Source organism: Epinephelus lanceolatus, chromosome 3 (genome assembly GCF_041903045.1).
Source record: "Epinephelus lanceolatus isolate andai-2023 chromosome 3, ASM4190304v1, whole genome shotgun sequence".
NCBI classification, from domain to species: domain Eukaryota; kingdom Metazoa; phylum Chordata; class Actinopteri; order Perciformes; family Serranidae; genus Epinephelus; species Epinephelus lanceolatus.
In genome coordinates this window covers 29828300-29850121 of record NC_135736.1, presented here as the reverse complement: position 1 = coordinate 29850121, position 21822 = coordinate 29828300, and the positions used below count along the sequence as shown (strand labels likewise).

At 40.9% G+C, this 21822-nt stretch overlaps 1 protein-coding gene across 1 annotated transcript in view; it reads left to right on the top strand.

The window, feature by feature from the left end:
* The first annotated feature begins 405 nt into the window (after window positions 1-405).
* rnf24 (ring finger protein 24) overlaps window positions 406-21822 on the top strand; it is a 32357-nt gene continuing 10940 nt past the window's right edge. The window contains exons 1-2 of the mRNA XM_033623623.2: window positions 406-891; window positions 16669-16818. Coding sequence (XP_033479514.1) covers window positions 16676-16818 — 143 coding nt within the window. The 5' untranslated portion in view covers window positions 406-891; window positions 16669-16675. The remainder of the gene's footprint in view (window positions 892-16668; window positions 16819-21822) is intronic.

Genomic DNA, 21822 nt, shown 5'->3' with positions numbered 1-21822 from the left:
TTGCAGAGTGACACAGACACACTACTGCACAAGTATAAATGCTCACAATGGCATAGGGTCTGGTGCACAAGTATAAATCCGGCTTAAGACCCCCCTCCCCACTGGCTTGAGGGCTGGGTCATAGAGGGTGCCCCCCCACCCTACCCCCCATGCAACATAGGTGTTTACGGCCCTGTCTTTTGGACTTCTTGAATTTTGCACTAATAAACTTAAGCTTTCCTGCAACTATGTCACACTGCATCACCATTTAAGAACCAATATTGGTTCCCATTTGAACCATTAATTTTAAGAATCACTTGCAATCAGCTACGTGACCATGTGCTGCATCCCTCCCTCTCTCCCTAGCTAGCATCACTCCCCCTCGTACACGCTGTCCTCAAAACCTCCAGCAGCTGTACCCGCATCGGTCTGTGTGTGTATGCTGAGCTGACTGGGAGGAGCTGGGACCTAACTACTGGTGGTAGTAGGCTTAGCAAACGTTTACGTGCGAGCCGTGCAGATCTCAAACCACGACTCCCACTGCCAACGACGGATTTTTTAAAGGAGGGAAACCACTACGAGAAAGCCCAACACGGGATCCCTCATCTTGCTGCCAACGACAGACATTAATACCCCTTCGTTATTTATCGTTTTTCTTTTTTCTGCCTCTGCTGCTTCCCTCTCAGACCCAGCGAGGTTCCCGTTAACCACAGCCGCCACCATCGTCACCATCACAGGCGGGGGCTGTGTGATGAGGTCGCCCTGCTGCAGGGGCTTGGTTACGCTAATATAAGGCTCTCCGCCCTCAGTCTGGGTCAAGTTGTCGCCTTTTGAAGCTCGTTAGCATCCCGACTGTGACAAGACATACACAACAGAAGAGTGTAGCTACTACTGGAGCTGAGGGAACCGCCGGTGAGTGCATGCTCCTCTGTTTTAACCCCTTATCGTTAGCTGCTAGCTGGTTAAACTGAATGTGTTGAACTTGGCAACAAGCATTGATGCTGTCATATTTCGAGTTCAGGACCAGTCAAACGCGTGGTTTATGAACCAGTTTAGCCTGTGAGCCATTACTGAATACCAGTGGGACTTTACAGAGAGATGTGTGGGTGTGTTTGAGTTGACATACTGTTATTTAACACCATTATTTTCAGTTAATTTTGACCGTTGGCTGCTCTCATAACGTTAAGCACCGCTCTGTCATGTGTAGCTAAGGTTAGCCGTTAGCTAGCGAGCCTACGCCCAGCGGTCTGCTGTCCTGCAATAAACAATAGCCACAGTGAATTGGTCAACCCCAGCCGCAACATAAAGATGCACTAGTCTAGATAAAGTCAGGTGAAGTCGTAAACACAACGTTAAGCTCTCATGTAAAAGTCACCTCAGCTCAATGATGTCCTATCACCGTGACAATCGCTCATTATAACGCAATCATGCCAGTGCCTCGCAGTGACGTGCACAGATACAGCAGCCGCCATGGTTTTAAACCTGAGCTCACATTAAGCCGCATAGTGATGACCCTTGTAAGAAGCCACGGTAACGTTAGGGACACAGTAGGGCTTTTCTTTCTGTGTTTCCGTCAACACTGACAGCATTGTGTGGGCTGTAACACGCATGAGCTATAAGACGCTTCTCCTGAGTGGGTGCAGTTGGCAGCAGTGCAAGACTGTTAATATGTGTATGCCATCATGCACTTTTTTTTCTGTAAGGAGTAGAAAAATGTTTGCATATGGTCTCCAATCTGATGAAATGCTGCATGAGATGCAAGCAGGGTTGTGTCTGAAGTATGCAGACCTGATAGTGGCAGAGGTCATGTTCATTTGTTGTGCAGTGACTGCTTATTGTGGAAGCAGCTGTCAAGTAAGGAGATGGTGTCCTCCCCTCAGAATTAGCCATGTTAATCTGTTGACAGAATATGTGTTAAATATGACATCGCACTATTCAAAATGTGTGTTTTTAGGTTTTCGCAGTCCTCTGTCAATCAAAGGGTCTAAGGATCCAGGGTGTCATATGTTGTTCAGACTGTAAAGGAGCTATGATGACATGCTCAAATCTTGCACTTCAATGTGTGGTCTGCATCAGAGGTTCGAGTTTGTTAAATTTTCTACGCACTGATCCCTGAGAGTGATAACCCTGACAGCCCCGTGCACACGACTGTACATCTCAAAATTGAGTCTACAGCACTCTGTGGCAATGCTCCTTCAAATGCAAGTATTGTCATTGGACCCTGAAGCCGTGATGGTGCTAGAAAATGTGAACTCATTTCTGTATAGTGACCTTTTTTTTTACTGTGGAAGTACAATGTCCCCAAAAAGTCTGAAATCTATTCTTTACCCCTCTGCCCCATTGTGATAACCTTAGGTTATTTGACTGGCTACAGCCCTGCGCCAATGCAGTGCACCAAAAGTTCAGAGATGTGCACTGACCTCTGAGAGCGATACTATTGACATCCCTTTACACATGACTGTACCTCTTGTCTGAAAGTGAAATGGATTTGTAGCAGCTCTGAGTTTTTAGCAAAGCGAGCAAACTTTATTTTTTCACAACAGAAGTTACACACAGAGACTACAAATGAAAACAGTGGCTGACTGCTATATCTTTTAGGTCCCAAAGGTTTAATTTGAGACAGCATTGGTAGAGATCGGAGGTGCTTGGCAATGTGAGCATCAGCGGCCACCTCATCTTGAGCTGAAGCGGTTAAACATCGCACTGCACGGACCGGTGCACAAATATAAATGCCTTCTAGTAGCGTCTGCTCTTAGATACATAAAACTCTTTTCAGCAGCCTTGAAGCGTTTGTGTGTGGAGGCTGTCGTGCATTTAAGGCACTTTCAGGCATCATATGGATAAAGGCAAGGACATGCAGGAAAGCATAACAGGAGAAACATCAGTCTAAAGCTCAGTCAAAAATATGTCCAAGCAGGCTGCAAACAGATTTTGGTGATCTGAGTACTGCAGATCATATTGCAGTGCTCAAAACATAGTTGGTGAGTAATTTTAAGTAGGTATGATTTTACAGTTGTAAGGCTAAGGAGAAATAAATATGTTAACACATGTATACACAGTAATACAGAACACTTACTTTTATCAGTGTTGCCAAACAGGCATCACTATGTTGATTTACCAAGTATTACATGGACCATCTATGCGACAATATCAGTAAATCAATTTCAATTTGCATAACTATTATGTGACTTTTCCCAGAAGTTAAGCCAGAGGACAGTTTCCTTTTTTCAATGAGACCGTAAAGCAAACTGAAATGACATCATTATTAAAATAGCTCACATACCTCTGAATAGCTTGTGCAACCCAATCCTGAGGAGATTTACTGTAAGAGAATGACTGGAGCCCATCCCTTTCTTCATTTAGTCATACAGAGTAAGTTTTGTTCATGGGATCATGTACGTGAAACACTGGGCTTCTGTAACAGGAAGGTGCTTGTCTTCCTCAGATTGCGCTGTTGTAAATGGTTGTATTGTTATTAGATGGATTTGTAAAGAGTCCTAGAGTCTGAGAATAAATTGAGGTCAGCTATGTGTGTGTTGACACATGATATTACCAAATACAAAAGTACACTGATGTGATTAAAGGGATAACGTATTCTGAGGTGACTTTGACAATGGACACCTTGTGAACACCCCATCACAAAGCCTGCCAGTCATAGGCAGTATTGGATAGTAGTTTCATACTGTCCATAGGTGTTTTCGGACCACGCCATTTGGGGGGGGGCTCCCTGAGAGGAACTGAGATTCACACCTTCAAGTTTTTTTATGTGTTTGCATTCACACTGCCGTCACTTTCGCTTTGACAAGTCAAAATTGTGTTGGGTTTCCTCTATCTAAATCACTCCTAGGTCTTATGGTGTGGACACGCAAAAAGGGGAGCTCTTAGAGGTGTGAAAAATTTCCTCCTGTCTGAAAAGGCCGTATGTGTTAACACCAGTTATGTCATTTTCCAGTGAAGAGGAAATAAGGGGAACTTACTTGAGGCCACTGGAGGGCAAAGGTTAAAGAGGTATTGCACACTTAAAACGTTTTTTGAACTGTAAACAAAATTATATGACTGTACTGTACTGTTAATATTGATATTTCTTTGCAAATATAAAAAAATCAACATGAAATTTATATTAAAAAAATGTTGACGCTCTCTAATCCCTTGTCCCCCCTCGTCTTCATCCCCTCCTCGCCCCTCCTCTTAGCATTTTTTCAAAATTATGCAATAGGTGGAGTTTAACTCAGACCTGGGGGTGAAATTACACTTTAAATAGTCAAATACCACATTACATAACTGATTTTGGTCGGAGTGGTGTCTCCTCCAACACGTTGAGCAGGTCCAACCCGTTCCATGCAGGAGCTGAATGCTATAGCCTATGTATGTATCCGTAGTGATATCTCAACATCAGAGAATATAGCAGGTCCATTGCAAAGGTTGCAATACCTGTTTGTAGGTATGTGGGGAACTGTTTTGTTTGGGTTAAATGCAAGAATAGAGTCATGCACAAAGCCTGCATGTGCATTGGTTGTTAGTAAAAATGCGCCCCTCTGTGTTATCTTGATGCAGGGCTGTAAATTCATCCACTTACCATAATCATAATCATTGTTGATCTTGGCCTCAAGCATGAGGCACTCAGCCAAGGCAAACACATATTTCAAATAGACCGACTAAAGGAATGCATCACTGCAATTGCAAATAGGTTTTGTCGGTGTTCCTTAGAAAATAAACAATAGAATATTTGGGATTTAGTTGCAGTTTGTGAACTTGACACCTTTGCGTGCTTCGTTTTGTCTCAGAGAGATTATTTATTTCCTGTAGGTCAGTAGTGGATAACCCCAAGAAGTGACATGACTTGCACTGGGTTCATGTTGTTTTCATGCTTGAGTGTGACTTACTCACCCTCACATGACTACAGGTTTTATTTATAGTGCCTGTGACCCTGCACTTGCAGACCAAGGGTCCTGTTTCTCTAAAGTAGGTGGCTGTGAAAAGACTTTGGCTTGTTACAATTTCAGTATCATCTTGTTCACGGACACTGTTTTGAAAAAGTTATTTTCATATAAGATAAAGTACTACCCTTGATTTGAAGGGGTGTGTATGTGGCTACTGGACAACCTCAGACGAAAGTCAACAAACTACAAAAACAGATTAAAATTGGGTTGATAGTGAAACTTGGTCAGTCATAGGGTGACGGTTAATGAGGTGACACGGTGCACTGATAGTAGGGAAAAAAAACCCTCCAGAAAAATGTGGTACTGGATATGGAGAGACAAGAGTGCTGTGGGACAGCTGTGTGTGTCAGTTCCTCCTGTTTGTGTCAGCTAGTGTTACTATCAGAGTCCACTGAGGAATGATGGGCTTTCAGGGGAGGGAGAGAGCGAGCAAAAGAGCAAATATAGGAAAGGTCATAACAATCTTTTTGATCTTTTTGCCATGTGAATGAGTTTCTTTGTCTTCTTTTTCCAGTCAGGTCCCCAAAAGTATGTTTAAATCTTTACCTCATTAATAGATAGTTACGTTAGATTCTCAGACACCATTCAAATGATTCATTACATGCCTTAAAAATACAGATACTTCTTTAGTTAACTGATTAAAATCTGACAAATCTGTGTCAGTTTACAGCCTCACAGATGAAAAGTAGTTTCCTTAAATACTTTCTTAACAGTTGGTCGGAAAGTAAGCCACTTAAAAACTTGAGGCTGGGGTAACTTGTTAAGATTCCTTATATGTATTAGAGACTATCACCCATTTTATTGCATCATATTAGTGGATAAACCCTTAAGATTCAGCTTGTCACGAGTTACTCACCAATCAGCTACTGGTAATAGCTTGGCATAGATAGGGAAGTTGGTCTAAATCTAAAATTGGGTTTTAGCTGTATTAAAACACGCCTTGAGTGCTTGTAAAGTCAGATAGAGGAATGACGTGTCATTGATTTGATAAACATGACACTTAACACAAAAGATCAATGCCTTCAGTAAACAATAAGCAGGTCAATGAACACAAGTTGCACAAGAAAATTAGCTTTTAAGTAGGACTGGGGACACAGAGATATTCTGATGTCACTATATTTTGGGCAAATACCTTGATATTGTAGGACTGACTATTGGTGTTTTGACAATATTTTAACAAGGAGATTTTCAATAGATAATCATCAATAATGGGGTAAAGACAAATGATAGAACAGCTTGAACAGTATGGTAAGTTCAGAAAATTACATCACTTTACTGTAATGCAGCCTTCAAAACCAGGTTAAGACAACATTTGGTATCATAACCAAAATCAAAAGCGGTATCTAGTCTCATGTCACAGTATAGATAAAATATCAGGAATATATGTATATATCAGTGTTTGACGGTACATGGAGTGGCATTAGATGTAAATCCAGTAATTGGAATTATATCAGCAGCCGGCATTTAGGTTGAACTTGTCAGCTCCACTCAAGTCCTGTGCCTCCCACATCTCCATAACCGGAGTTATAGTTACAGCGACCTACTTACTGCAGAACTTGGTCCAACTTTGGAAAAACAAGCTTTTCGTTATGCATATTTTAGGGCTCGAAGTGGAAACACTGTTGGCTACTTTATAAGTAATCGGGTGCGTGATCGTCAATATCATCATCTTCATTCCTCTCGGGAAGTCGGTCTGTCATATAGTTTGAGCAGAGAAAGGAGTTTTTTTTTCTAAAGCTTTCTACAACTCTTACTGACAGCTGTATCCTTCATTTTGTATGCTTTGTAACTGATCTGTTTTCCCTCCTCTGTGGCTGAAAGGATGATTTAACTAGCCACTCTTGTCATAAAACATTTCAACTAGAAGCAATTATGTTTTGATAAACGGTCAGATATGTGAATGGCCAGTGCCCGACAACCTCCCCCACTCATATTGCTGAAAATTTGATGTGCCAGTTCAGTATCATATGAATGTGGGCATTTTGCTTACCGCAGCCAGCACATTTTGAAGAGCCCTTTTGCTCTGCCTCTGAGGCCCTGGTGTTTGTTGCTGCCCTTTGGCATATTAAGTTTCAGATGTGCAAATCTCATGGCCCGCTGTAGCTGCTAGTGGAAATTTCCACTTCTCATTCGGACAGCATCTCGTGAATGCAATGTTGTGGGCTGATAGAAAGAAACTACTGAACAGAGCTAAGGTTTCATGGTTGTTTTTAAGGGGAATTTAATATCTTATAAGATGATAAAACAAGATTTTTTTTAAAAGAATGCATTAAAGATACATACAGTAAAAAAGGACATTTTGTAAATTAACAAAGGTACATTTACCTATGTGTTTTATGTAAGCATTTGGATACGTTTTCCTTGAGAAAAAAAAAGTGTCAGTATCACTCAGCAGCTTCCTGAAACTTATTTTATCACATGACAAACATACAAAATATCATGGGTCCAAATGTCATCATTTGTCCATGTGATGTGTCTAACAACGGATCCGCCACTATTGATCATGAGTAGCGTACAGAGGAGAGCAGGGGAGGTTAATGGTTGGGGGGGCTGGTGCGTTCATTATGTTTGAATAGACTCTGCAGTCATCACATTGTATGATGAATTAGTTACATAATGGCCGAGCAAGGACAAAGGGAGGGTTCTTCGGTCAGATGTTCAAGAATGATCTTGGGTTGTCTGAAAACATCAGAGGTCAGAGGTTTAGTTTGGTGAGGACAAGTCTATATATTGTTGTCGTACAAGGTTTAATAGGTCTAAAAAACATACTAGTTTCATTATGATTTTCAAATAGTTGGCTAACTACTCACAGATTTTGATCTTAATATTTTGATATCAATCTGTGAAACCTGTATCACATGTAATGTATTTTTTCTAGTTGTTTAAACAAAGTCTGCGTTCTTGTTTGACATGGCATAGGTCAAAATGCAACCATTCTGTGACCCAAATAAAAGTGATGATTCATGGGCTAGTGGAAAAGGTCCTCTGAGAAGTGTTTGTGCTGGTCGTGTGGATTAAATGCTCAGAAGAATTTATGTAATAGTTAAACTATTTACCAGGCACAAGTTAAAAGTATTATACCGAGGCGTTGTCTTTGCTTCCCTGAGTTAGTGAGTGATGTTATCCTCAGACGAAGCCAAGATTTCCCACTCATGAGGGACAGCAGCTTATTAGATGGTTTTATTCTACTGAGGCTTCACATACCATCGGTTGAAATGCCTCCTGACCTAAGTAGAGTGTAGTTTGTCTGTTTCTCAATCTTGAGTAGGGTAATGGCCTACATTAAGTTCACAGAGTGATTGCAAAATACAGGGCAGAAGAGAGTATACAAATGTCTGATTTTCATGTATATCAGGTCATGAGCCTTTTCTGTGTCAGTACAGGCTTAATTTTTTAGGTAAAAGTATGTTTTCTATTTAATTCTACTGTGTCTTGAGTCTGTTTCACCAAGTATGGAAAATATGGTTCAGTCTTACACAAATTACAAATTATGTAGTTGTGTAATATCCGATAGTTAAAGATATGTGGAAAATCTTTTTGCCACTTTGCTACCATCATCTCTGTCCTGGCTGCTACACTTGATGGGGTTAAACTCTATTAGTTCCTCTTCAAAATGTTTCATAGTTGTTTGTTTTTCTATTTTTTTTTTTGGATGAATTTACGCTTTTCATGTGTTTTTTTCACATGCCCCCTCTTTTCTGCCCCTTCTCAGTTTTTGGTATCACAGAAGTTAAAACTATACATTTCTTCTCTTACATCATACCACAGGAAACGGTGCACAATGAATGTGAAGAGTGATTTGCACTCACGCTCATATCCTATGAATGTGATGTGATGTGATGTGCTGTGCGTGGCCTTGTTGCTGGTTATGTAACAGGGTGAGGCCATGTGAAAACGTCTGAGTGAGAGAGGCAGATGGTGGTAGGAACGGTGGGATGAGGAGAGCAGATGCAAATCATATCTGCCTTTTCCAACCAGAAGACGCCGTCTGTTGCCAAGCCGTCACATTTCACAGTGCCGTTTGGTCCCTCGCAGGATTATCCTCAATGTGAGATGTGTGTTCACAATAAAATTGCATCTGTAACTGGTGAAATCTCTGCTTCAGCTGGTCATTGTGCAGTAGAGATAGCCCTGTCAGCGCTGCCTCACTGTACATTCACAGTTTTTTGCACAACTTGTTTCATACCCAGTGAAGCGTGCACGTTTGGCTTTGGTCCTGAGTGGGCCCTTCAGTTTCAAAGAGCGACAGGGGCAACAAGGTATTTTTAGATGGACAGGAAGCTATTTAGTAGCAGGAGGGAATTTAGGACTAAGAGCAAAGTCTGGACTAAGGTTAGTTTTTAATGTCACAGCTGATGTTTGCATTTTTAGGAAGTCTGACTGTGAGATTTGTTAAATTCATCGAAAATACACACGGGTGACAAATTTAACTGAAACCCAACATTAGTTTTCTTGGTCTTGGCTTTGACTACAAGTCTGTTGAGCTCTACTTGAAAGGCTAATACCAGTCCTCCAGAAAGAATTCCCTCATAAGTAATTTGATGTCTTAATGGAAGTGTGCATACTAATGTTTCTCCACTCGCTCATCCGGATTTGTCACCTGCCTGCATACTTAATTGCATCTGTAATGATTTCTGATTGTTACACAACAGTTACTACAAGGAAGAATGACTTTTACTCTATTGATGAATGTCTGGTGGCCTTTTCACTTCTCATTTCTGAATGTGTCCTTTTGCAGTGGCAGTTCAGTATGTTGGCTCATTCTGTAACAAACCGGTGCTTGATGATGTGATACGCCAGAAGTGTTTTTGTGGTATGTAGGTTGTTTACTCTGAAGAGATTGGATTTCTAGATCTCTTGATCTATCCAAGATCCTCCAGGTCAGCGAATCTTGATACTGTCAGGGTGTTGCAGTGAAGGGGACAGCCTGAGAGCAGATTTGAAGGAGGATCTTCATTCAGTCTAACCTGTAATGAAACTGAACCAGCTGAATGACCCGCATGTTTGTGCTATAGCGGTGCATAGAACTGTAGAGTTGGATTTGTGTTTCGGTATTGGTGTCATTGGAGTTCTGCTATAGCTCACTCGGGTGTAAGAATTTAGTTATGGAGTCAACCTTTTGTTTGCAGTGTTTCCCACAGAATAACAATCCATATGTGATGGTAGTTCATGAAGACAGGGACGGGGGTTAGATAATTGCTCAGTCGATCTGATCACAGCTGATCTGATCAGATCGATAGATGAGAGGAGCAGCTGTTCGTTAGTGAAAGAAAAACTTAGACCCAGTGCACTGAAGGTTAAGTTTCACTTTCACTGTGCCTGCTGTTCTGCTGCTCCATCTGTGCCCTCTGTCTGTGGAGCAAAAAATAACCTAAAAAATATCTGAAGATAAGGAAAAGCATGAGCTACAACCATGACAAACAAAAATACTGAAGTTTTCTTGTTATCTGGAGCCAGGCTAGCCTTGTTTTGCTTTTGAAATGTAAATGTTGCCCTGCAAAAGGAATGCAGAGGAAATGGCTTCACTAGATTATAAAATATGTCTGGTGTTAAGAAAAGGAGAAGATTACCAAGCCTTTCTTCACACTCCTTGAATAGTCATCACTGTCAACAATGTCTACCATCTTCGGAAACATGTAGGAGAAAACTCAATGCAGCCTCAGCTGACGAGTCACTGGAGGTGCATGTCAATGCGAGTGGTTAGCCACAGCTCACTATTTAAAGCAAATACACCAACAAAAAAGTGCTAAAAATGTCAAGGTACTTCCCCTGCTCCTTAGAGGCCTCTGTTCTTACTTAATCATGTACTGTTTAGGATGGTTTGTCAGTGTGTTGCTCTAAAAATGTCTCAGAGGTGTTTGTCTGTGAGTGTGGAAGGCATGTTGCGGGGGCATGTGTTGCAGCTGATAAGAGAGATGGAGATGCAGAGAGTCTAGCGAGGCTTGAGTTTGGCCTGCAGCCTTTGTGAACGGGGCGAAGAAGGGCTAAGATCCAATAGGTCAACAGGAGCCAACCTGTCAAGGACAAGTTATGTTACATCTCATGGGCTTATACATACATACCTATACAGACTGTTTGGCACTTCAGCATGAAGGCACCGCTCGGGTACGTACATGCTGTGTGTGTGTGTGTGTGTATATATATATATATAGATATAGATAGATAGATATAGATATAGATATAGATATATATAGATATATATATATATAGATATATATAGATATATATATATATATATACATATATTATATTATATTATATTATATTATATACACACACACACACACACAAAGGTCTACATGAAGAGCATAAAATATAGTTAGCTTTAAAGTAAATGTTGTAGTTTGCTAACAAGTAGTTGGCTGGTCATTTGTTATTCTTTCATTGGTTTCATCTCTATCTTTAGAGGTGCTTGTAGTTTGTGTGAGAGGCATGTAGCTCTGCAGCCTGTTTGTTTCTTCAGATAAGCAAGGGGAGGTTGTCTGAGCTGTGTTTACAGGGAAAGATGGAGAGAGAAGCAGGGCTTGAATTTGGCATGGAGCCTTGAACTTGGACAAAGAAGGGCTATACAAATGATGTCACTGCATATGGGCATGGCCTATTTAATTTGTCAACAGTTGGGCTCCCCCTATAATTTTAGTGGAGCTGTTTAAGCTCTCTTCCATCCCTTGTCTAAGCTGTTTGCGCTATCAAAAGATTTGCAAGAACAACTAACCAAGATGAACCTCTGGCTTGATCTGCTACAGTGTTCTAAAGTCACTAATATTCCACTAATAATCAGAATAATAGGCCAATCAGAATAAAAGTGCCTCATGTAAACACCTCAGTCAGAAGAAACTGGCCTGATCCAGCCTAGTCTGAAGGAATTTTCATTTGGTTGGAGAGTGTTGGTATAAACCTTTAATGATATGTTCAATAAGAAAATATTAGCCAGTTCCTCCAGAAAATCCTGATCTTGCGATCTCAATAATTAACGCAAAATCAACGAAAGTCTGCCATATTTGTGCAAAAATGCTGCAAATTTTATCGCAATTTTTGACAAAGTTGGCCACAAATTCAAGGGTTTTTTTTTTTTGCGAGTTCCTGGAGGGACTGCTTCGCACCTACCAACCATGTAAACCCTTAATCAGGTCATTTCTCTCTGGATGGAATAACTGTCTACTTTCTGTGCATGTTTACCGCTGCATAGTCATGCCAAACCAGCTGTTTCTATGCGCCTTCCTCAGCTGACTTTTATAATTGTTCATAAATTCAAATATGATATTCAGATATTCAGCTCTCTGCAAGTTCTACATTCTGATGTGAGTAGGCTTATGTAACCTTGTTGTCACAGGCTGCAATCTTAATGGACATAAGTTGTCTGTCGCTACCTTTAGCAGTCATCTGCATATGAGACATTTAGGGAACATAAGTTACATAACTGTTACCTCTACTGACAGTCTGCTCGTGATCTGCTCGTCATCAATAATTTGTCGTTGCTGAAAACAACCTGAGTTTCAGTAAACTAATTCTTCTGTACCTAATGTATTGAATGGACTGAATTTTCTCAGTAAGGTTGAATAAAAGCTTCTTCTTCTTCTGTTATATTTTCAGCAGACTAGACATTTCGCAGCAGGAGGATCCACTTTGTGCAAGTCAGAAACGTTATATTCTAATTAACTGCCTTGGGGCTTGTAAACACACATCTAATTGGATCACCTTAGGCTATTTAGTGTCCATGTAAAGAATTAAAGGCATACTATGCAGGGTTGTTGGTTGCTGCGTGTAAACATGCTCGCCAGTTAAGTAAAAGCAAAACCAAAAGTAAACCCTAGACTCACTCTCTGAGAGATTTGCCTCACTATATTTGTGTGTCTGTTGGATGCCTGCTGCTTCTGACTGGCACCTGGTTGCAACCTTTTTATAAAGCTCTGACCTCACCTGAGCGCTGTGGGGGTACACGGCCACAAACGTCCCAGGCAGAGGTCAGATTCTCTGCAGAAAAATATACCACCAACCAACTCTAGTGGGTCATAAGTGATGATTGAGAGGGATTACTTCTGTATGAGTCTATACATTGTCTTCAGGAAAATCCTGCATAGTATATCAACGTTGGAATGTCTAATCAGAATGATCTCAATCAGGTCAAAAAAATATCCTCCATGTAACCACAGCTATTGAAACATACTGTATGTTGTAAAGAGAACTCAAGGTATTAATCTTGTCAACCCTGTTCCCTGATATCATGAGCCAAGTGTCTTGCTACGAACACAGTCCTCGTGTAGAGCTAGACGGAGGTGAGCATATCTTAAACAGCAAATGACGTTGCACCATCCCATTTACATAAGGGGAGACAAGTAGTTCTGCATTGAGGTGCCAGTCATGACTGCCAGGTACTTGCTGGAGTTATGTTACATAGAGGCTTCTCGGGGTCACGGTGAGAGTGTTCCCCATACTGAGACACCGTAGTTATATAATAGAGCACAAGTTTAACTGTACACGTGTGGTGTAATCATAAGTGAGGCTTCAGCAAAACCTGCAAAACTTTCCACTGTCCAGAGGAGTGCAGAGGAATGAAGCTCTTGGTGTTTAGTGAAGGGGAGGGGCACAAGACGGGGTTCCCGAAGGAGACAAAGTTATTCCTGTCCTCTCCTCCTCCTCCTCTCTGGGTAGGCGTAGACATGTCCAGTCTTGTCCCTTTGGTATTGAGTAAGAGCGCTTTACCAATAGGTCCTTGTCGGTGTGCCTTGGCTTTTATGTATCAGTTTTTCAGAAGGAATTCTTGTAGGTATGCTCATACAGTGCTGTCAAATAAATGTCAACAATGAAGCCTTTGTAAACTTTGCATTTTGCTTGTTTTGTAACAAAAAAGGGGGTGTATTTTAACCCTTTGGGCCCTAGGTCTTTTTTGGGGTACTTTTACTGCCTTTACTTTTAAGCTCATATCACAGTCATATGAAGGCTACATACACATGCTAGCCTATATATTGTTTTTTTTTTTTTCAGAACAATCTGGACTGTCCAGATTTGCCATCATTACATGTCTTTCTATGTGCCTGTATTTTATATTAAATTTTATACCAATGAAAAAAAATCTGTTACTAAATTCTTACATTTTTACATGTATCTCACCATAGCAAGTTGGAAGTAGACATATTCTACCATATATGAAGAGGGGAGACTCTCTGGAATCTGGCAATATGAGAACCATGATGGTGGGACATTCTGTCACTTCACAGTTGTCCAAAATAGAGCTTAGATTGGGTCCAAAAAAATCCAGCCTGACCCCACCCGAGCCTGTGCATGTTCTGTCCGAGCCCGGCCCATCCCTTTAACTGTAATTATGAGGCCGAGCCCAGTTTAAACCCAACATTTTTTTTTAAGGATACGAACGTGGACATTGAAGGCTGACTCTCGTCTTTCTTTCCATGGCAAGCCTCGTCATGTGCCTCTTAAGTGTAGAGGTCCCCGTCTTTTTGCTGTCATATACCAGCATATATCGTGCTGCACTTGGTACACTCGATGAAAGCCGACACACGTTGTCACCATCAACAACTCAAATGTGCGTGGCCAGTGGCGCCGTCAAGGGGAAAGCTCCAGTCCTGCGCTTTCATGTTTCTGTGTGACCCTGCATTCGCAAGTAATCCATCCAAGAGTAATGTGTGTGCAAAGCTGTATGAAAGCTTTGTTATACATAATTTTAGTGTAACTTTATAATTTTGTTTCTTGTGAAAACATTGAACTATCGAGAAATGCTTGGTATTGTCGGAAAGCCGCGATTCCGCTGTTTCACGTGATATGCGTGGCTTCTCGCTGTGACGAAAGGTTGCGGAGAAAATCCATAGAGAAGAACAGGTGTGAATTTGGATGCACTTTGTGTCATTCGGGCCCATAGGGTTAAATGATAAAAATAAAACAAAGAACCCTTACTCTACGGACAGCCGATGAAAAACGAAGAGCTACGAAATACTGTAGGAATAAAGTTCTAGCTGTCTGTTAATGTCACAGATTGGTTTCTGAGTTGCCTTTTAATACATATTTTGCCATAGTCCTGCTGTTGACTTTCACTGCAGATTTTGAGGTTCATCGGCCCCATTAAAACAAACCCAAGAGCATGAGAGTCATAAATCAGCTGTGCGGGAATGGCCATTGGCTCATTAGTTGGGGGACGGAGAGGATAAAGAGGCAAAGTGCATATGTATCCCTAACCTACTGTGGATTTTATTGACTTACTCTAATGTGTTTAGGGAAGCAGCGCTGCTTGTGTTTGTCCCACGCCATGTGTAACAGGACATTCGGTGAAGTACGCAGCATGCTCAGTTGGTACGCCGTGTGATCCACACTGTGGATAGTCTTTTAATGTCTACAACTACTTGCACATGCAGAACAATTCTGGAGCGCATGTTGCACCCAGAAGTTTTGGCAGTGCACTAGTTGCTGTCTGTCAGCTGTGGCATACTAGTAGGCTCAGCCCGGTTAGCCAGGGTAGCCAAGCTCAATGGACAATGCTCTGTGTCAAACTGTATACTGACACTGTTCAACTAAAGTCAGGTATATCTGTGGATAGACTTCAGACATTTCATTCACAGTGACATCGCCCAAATATTTCAATTAGCAGATTGGAAGGCGAGTCCTTCTCCCCACAGTGTTCAGGCAGCCTCCCATTGTGGATTCAGACCATGCCAAAGCAATAAGTAATGCCATGGAGTGTTTATCACTATGCATATGAGACCACACTCAGCCCCACTACAAAGTACCCTCATATGTGCATTTGAGTCAGTCCCTTGTGCCTGTTCTGTATAAAGGGCAACTGCAAGCTGCTGTGCAGGGATTAACAGTCTTATGTTGGAGCATAACTGACATTTGTGTTATTTATTTTTCGTATTGCCAATTGCCAATATTTGAGTACCTTAATTTTTACAGTAAGAAGCACTCTTTTACCTTTCTTGAACCAGTTGAGCAGTTGCATCAGCTGTCTTGGCTGAAGGGAACTCCTCTCAAATGTATTACAATAGAGTGTATGAACATTATGAAATAATTCAGCTGATTTAGAGTTCAGAGGCTCTGTTAGTAGAGGATAAGCCGAGCTGTTTTGCATCTTTACTGTGGCTCAAGGGTATCTTTTGCCTCATGTTGTGTGACAGGTTGCACGTTAAATAATATATTAGGATGCTCCAATATGGACGCCACTTTTTGGAGAGGATTGTGTGTTCAGATGTTAATAATATGTTTGCATTTATCTTATCTTCTCTATACTGTCGTTTAAAGAAGATCTGTTGCATACATTGGGGCATACACACACATGACTCGGAGTGTACTCACTTTGCTTGTTGTTCTCTTTCAAATGCTGCTCTGGGCTATTACTTATTTGCCTATGCCTACATATACTAATGCCTATTTATAATTTTTAGTCTTTAAATCCTCCAAATTGTGAAAAAATGCCATAAAGTTATGGTTAGTATGTCAGCCTCAAGAAAGCAAAGGAAAGCAAATGTGTGTTTTGGGAATAATGCCAGCAGAGAGCATTTTCAAAACATTTTTGGCACCTGCAGTTGAAGACGTGTGTATGACTGATAAAGCTGATTTACAGTTAAACCAAACTGAAATATGTCCCCGTAATACTGAAAGTAAACTAGTGTGAAAGTAAAACTAAATCACCCACAGTTTCAGTTTAACTTTATGTCATGTAATGATGTGTCAATATTGTTTTTATTAGGGGGATATTTGAGGAAATACTCATGTACTGTTTGTCATTTGTCTCTCCATCCAGTCTATCCATGAGCTCCGATTTCCCGCACTACAGTTTCAGGATGCCAAATATAGGGTTCCAGAATCTTCCCCTTAATATCTACATTGTGGTGTTTGGGACCGCCATCTTTGTCTTCATCCTCAGCCTCCTCTTCTGCTGCTACTTAATAAGGTAAGAGCCATGCACCCTTTAGCCGTGGATTTGGCTTTGCTTTGAATTTGTTTTGTGTTTGATGTTTCCTTGCTGTGTGAGTTTGTGGCGATAAGTGTCATACAGGGGTCTCTTGGCGAGGCTACATCGTCTGTTTACTGGGTGCAACTTACTGGTTATTTAACTGGTGGCAGTGCAGCACAAGTTATCTTAACATTTTAATACGTTGCCACTTTCAAAAGAGCCAGGATGGAAAACTAAAATATGTATTTATCTCTTGGAAGAAACTTTTTTTTTTAAAAGCTTTTTAGGCACAATCAACCTGAGGAAGTAAAAAGCCAGCCACACACATTGATAACCCCACGAAAATAACTGCATTGAACACTGGCTTTTTTTAGATATTTGCTTGTCTTTTGAATTTTCATGTGAATTTACAATTCACATAGCTTTGTTCAGGAAAAGCCTTCGCGCAGTCTGACTTTGAAGATGATCACTTTGAACATAATATATCTATTTTGACTAGCAAACTCTCTCTATCTCTACTTATGTGAGACTTGGAAAATGATATATAATGATAACTGAATGGTTATACTCACAAGGGCTGCCCCCGACTAGTTGACCAATAGTCGTTATTTACAGTCATTAGTCGACTAGTTACCAGCATGTTTACGATATTATTGTTAAAATTAGATTATGTATTTAGGGCGGGGCAACACAATGGTTTGAGTTGAAGGTGTGAGAAAGAATAGTATCAGTAACATTGTTAACACTGTGCTACATTACAGAGAAATACAAAACCGTACTAATGAACCTTCATTAATATAGGCCTATATTTTATCTACACGTGCACGTCACACACTGAGCGAGCCACCTGGTAATGACTCTGTGGGCTAATGGGCACGTAGCTACTTCCATGTTTCAGATGATATGTCGTGTTTGTAGTCGACCAGTGACGATGAGTTTACATATCACCTTGGGTTCGTCCTTCACAGAGCTGATCTTCTTCCAGGTGCTGTTTATAAATGTGTAGACCTGTCGTCCGTGGGACAGATGTAAAGCTCTGGGTAGCCCTGCACTAACATGATCAACTTTTCCGTGTTTATCAGACTGAATATTTACGGAAGAAGGGAAAGATATCTGTCGTCTGTGATTGGTTTGTAACGTGACTCCAGTCTGACTGCTGAGCGTGGCCTCTTCCTGTGTCTGCCCTTTCAAATTAAATGCCCACACCTACAAGTCATAAAGGTTTTGATTTATTTTGACAAGGCGCAGCTCCCAATAGAGTTTTGTTTTTTTTCTGCGACTAAACGACCAATTAAATCTTGCCGACTGATGACCTTTCTGGTCGACTAATGTTTGGTCGACTTTTAGGGGGCAGCCCTAACTCTCACAGACTGTTGTCATAACACATAACATTGTACATTTCAGGTCACTTTGGCCCATTAATTATTAGTCAAAAAGTGCCCAGGTGTACCTCTGCACTGTAGCTATATCCATATCTATGCATAAACAGGATAAATTACAGGGACTGATGTTTCTTTATGACTCAATACTAATGGCATAGAATAACTGCCATGAAGGTCATTGCTAAACTGTCTGCACCCTGAGTTGAATATGTTATTGAAATATATTCAAAACAGTTTAATTAAATTTCTAATTATCATGTAGTTTCTATCCATCAAACTGTATGGCACTTGTCTCTATGACTTTTGGTTGAGGTTGAATGATATTTTTTCCTTTGTAGAATTGTGTGTTTTTATAAGTCTTGCTAAAGGTTATTTCACAAAAGGGCAAAATGTCTCAACAGCACAGTTTGGAGAATGTAGCTATGATACTACAATTGGTGACTTATAATCTGAATTGATAGGAAAACCAGTAGTTTTATACTATAAACTGCTTGTCTACATTATTATGATCATGGCACTTGGCGTCAAAGAAACTATTTATAACCCTTTTTTAAAGAGCCACTTAACCTCCATAATGTTCTAACCATATTCCTACACTAATTAAAAAAACATTTGGGTGTTCATTAAATTTGCATTTGGATGTTTAAATCTCTTGTTCGTAACATTAACATCTTGTCAAAGCTCCCTTTTAAAGCATTTGATCTCAAGTGTAATCCGCTAATTACTTCCCCTGCAGGAGAAGTGGTCTAGAGTTGGTTACTAGTCATTCCCATGTCCCTCTTTTAACCCAGCTGGTCTAATCAAATTGTCCTTGCTGCTGTTGCTGCAGGGTTTTTCTCCTTGCAGCAACAAATTGAAAAGAAATAATGTCCAGCATTTTTTATCTAAGACACAGTGAGAAGCAGCAGTTCCCAACATAATTCACCCTTCGCCACCCTGCCATATCCTATCTTGCAGGGCAAATGGTAAGTAGGTTAACTACTACTGTTTTCCTCCAATTCCTCATCTAACTGTGAAAACACACGTTATGACTTTGATGCAGTACCATGATTAAATACCGAAAGTCAAGATTGCCAGGTTAAGTCACTGAAGGCAAAAAGAGCGATTTTTGCTCCATAAAAGGCGTCTAAAGATGCAGTCTCCCAAAGGACTGGCCCAAAACCATATGCACCATTGCGCAAGATGAATTCACACTTCAAAGCCTCCGTATGGCTAAATATTAAGCAAATTTGTCCTTTAAAAATTGGCCACAGCTTTGTTTAACCTCTAAGGCCATCATACAGAGGGAATCCTATATGGACTCTGTGCGTTGAGCGTCATTGTTCTTGTTTACATTGACAGGTAGACGATGGGATCAGGGAAATACGTTAGAGCTGATGTGTGACGGGTCATTAGTCCAAAAAAGATAAACACTCACGCATAGTTTGACACTAGGGGGACTCTCGCAGAAATACTCAACCACCTTTATCAGTGAGTCTTCAGTCCACACACATATATGTGAAATATGCAATGTAGTTTACATGACAAGGACTGACAAGTACTTCTTGAGTGTGAGGTATTTCTAAAAGTAAAAGACAGGAGACCTTGAATTCATGAGCATGACCTTAATGTTTCTGAATGTGCAATTTAAATCAACAGGGCTTGAAATACTTTTTTCTGCATACATGCCCTGGTGCATGTATTTTTTCCCTGCACGATTTTGTGAATTTTTTCGTCTTTATTTGCAATTCGAAGCCGTGACAGGATTCAACCAGAATTACAGTAGTGTACATTCATTCATTCATTTTTTTCCATAATTGCTTATCCTGTTATGGGTTGCGGGGAACTGGAGTCTATCCCAGCTGACATTGGGTGAGAGGCAGGGTACACCCTGGACAGATCACCAGACTATCGCCTGGCTGACACGTAGAGACAGACAGCCATTCACACTTATTTTCACACCTATGCGCAACTTAGAGTCACCAATTAATGCATGTGTTTAGACTGTGGGAGGAAGCCGGAGTACCCGAAGAAAACCCACACTGACACAGGGAGAACATGTAACCCTGGATTCGAACCGGAAACCTTCTTGCTGCAAGTGTGTGCAGTAAAACTAAATTCTTTATGGCCATAGGAACATTTTAAGCAGCTCCTAAGCACGCCTTGTATAGGAACTTCTTTTTAAAATCATGTTAGGACTTCTTCAGTGCATGGAAGTACTTGAAAAAACTGCCAGTACTTTCTATTAAAATATTTGTGTTACAGAAACAGTAACACATCAATGATCCCTCAGTCAGCCCCCAGCAGTTAAGTGGAGGGCAGGGAGCTGAGCCAACCATCCTCCTTAATAAGAAGATGCTGCTGGCTCTGGAGTGAATATCTGTTGAGTACCTAACTTAAAAGTAACTTCACCTCGACACGGCAGCTGCGGCTGGCCTGACCACAGTGGTTTCACAGTGCTGCTGTGGTTTTGTGCTGCTCTGTCTCATTTTCGCTTCCAGTGCTCTCTTTTCAATCCGCAGCGTTATCTGTCGTGTTTTTTTCACTGTGTAAGAAAATTGACGTGCGTTGTGCGTAGACTGTGGCGTGAGAGCCTGTGAAAAGAGTCAATTGCTTGATTCAATGTGTGAGTCGGCAGCTGTACCATGTTAGGTGCACTGGTGCATGTAGAGCTGAAAATCACATGCATTACTCAAACTTTACGTGCACTACCATGCATATGCTCATGGTATTTCAAGCCCTGATAAATGTAGATCTTTGCAACAGTAAGTTAGCAACATTTACGTGCTCATGAATGTTCAGTGAGGTGACACACCACAAAGTAGACCAAACCATTTTACATTAGGCTGTCGCACATATTTTACATCGACCACAGGCAAATTATTGGCTAGAAGAAGGTCAATTTGGACACCTGTTTTCCATTTTTCAGCTGGTTATTTTCCTAGCCCACTTTGACACTCCACTTAAGGGTCATTGAGCAACACCCATCATTCATGCACAACCTCGTCACCCAATGACCAGTTGTCCCCTACCCTTGGGAGTCTCTGCACCTTTTCCTGCTGACCTCTTTCCAAATGTCAGTTTCTCTCCTAGACTGTGCTGCTTGTTTTACAGATCCCTCTCACTCTGCTGCGAGAGGTTAAGGTTACTTGTAATGGAGGTAAATCTTACAAACCTATGAATTTCTCCTATCTCTCTTGTTCTTGTTTTCTTCCCCTTTTTTCTACATATTTGATTTTCATTCTTGGTACCTAGATCCTCTTGTTATCCAGTGCTCTTTATGTTCTCTCCTTCTGTTTTGTTTTTGCTCATTTAAAAGAGCACTGTTTATTAAGAGCTACACCAAGAGTTTGATAAAACTTTAAACACTGGTTGTGTCTGTGGGTACTCGCCTTCTAACCTGGAGTTTTGCAAGAGTGTCCTGACAACCTGCAGTATGTTTTTAATGCCTGATCTTCTGTATTTTGGATGATACTGTGAGTTGATATTTTACTTGATGTCCGGTACTTGTTTTGACACAGAACTAAGCCTAAGGTATCTGCTAATATGTAACCTGGCCTACTATTGCATTACTAAGCAAAACAAATATTTAACAGAGTTCAGTAAGGTGCCGTTTTATTGCTCTGTTTTTGCTCCGCAT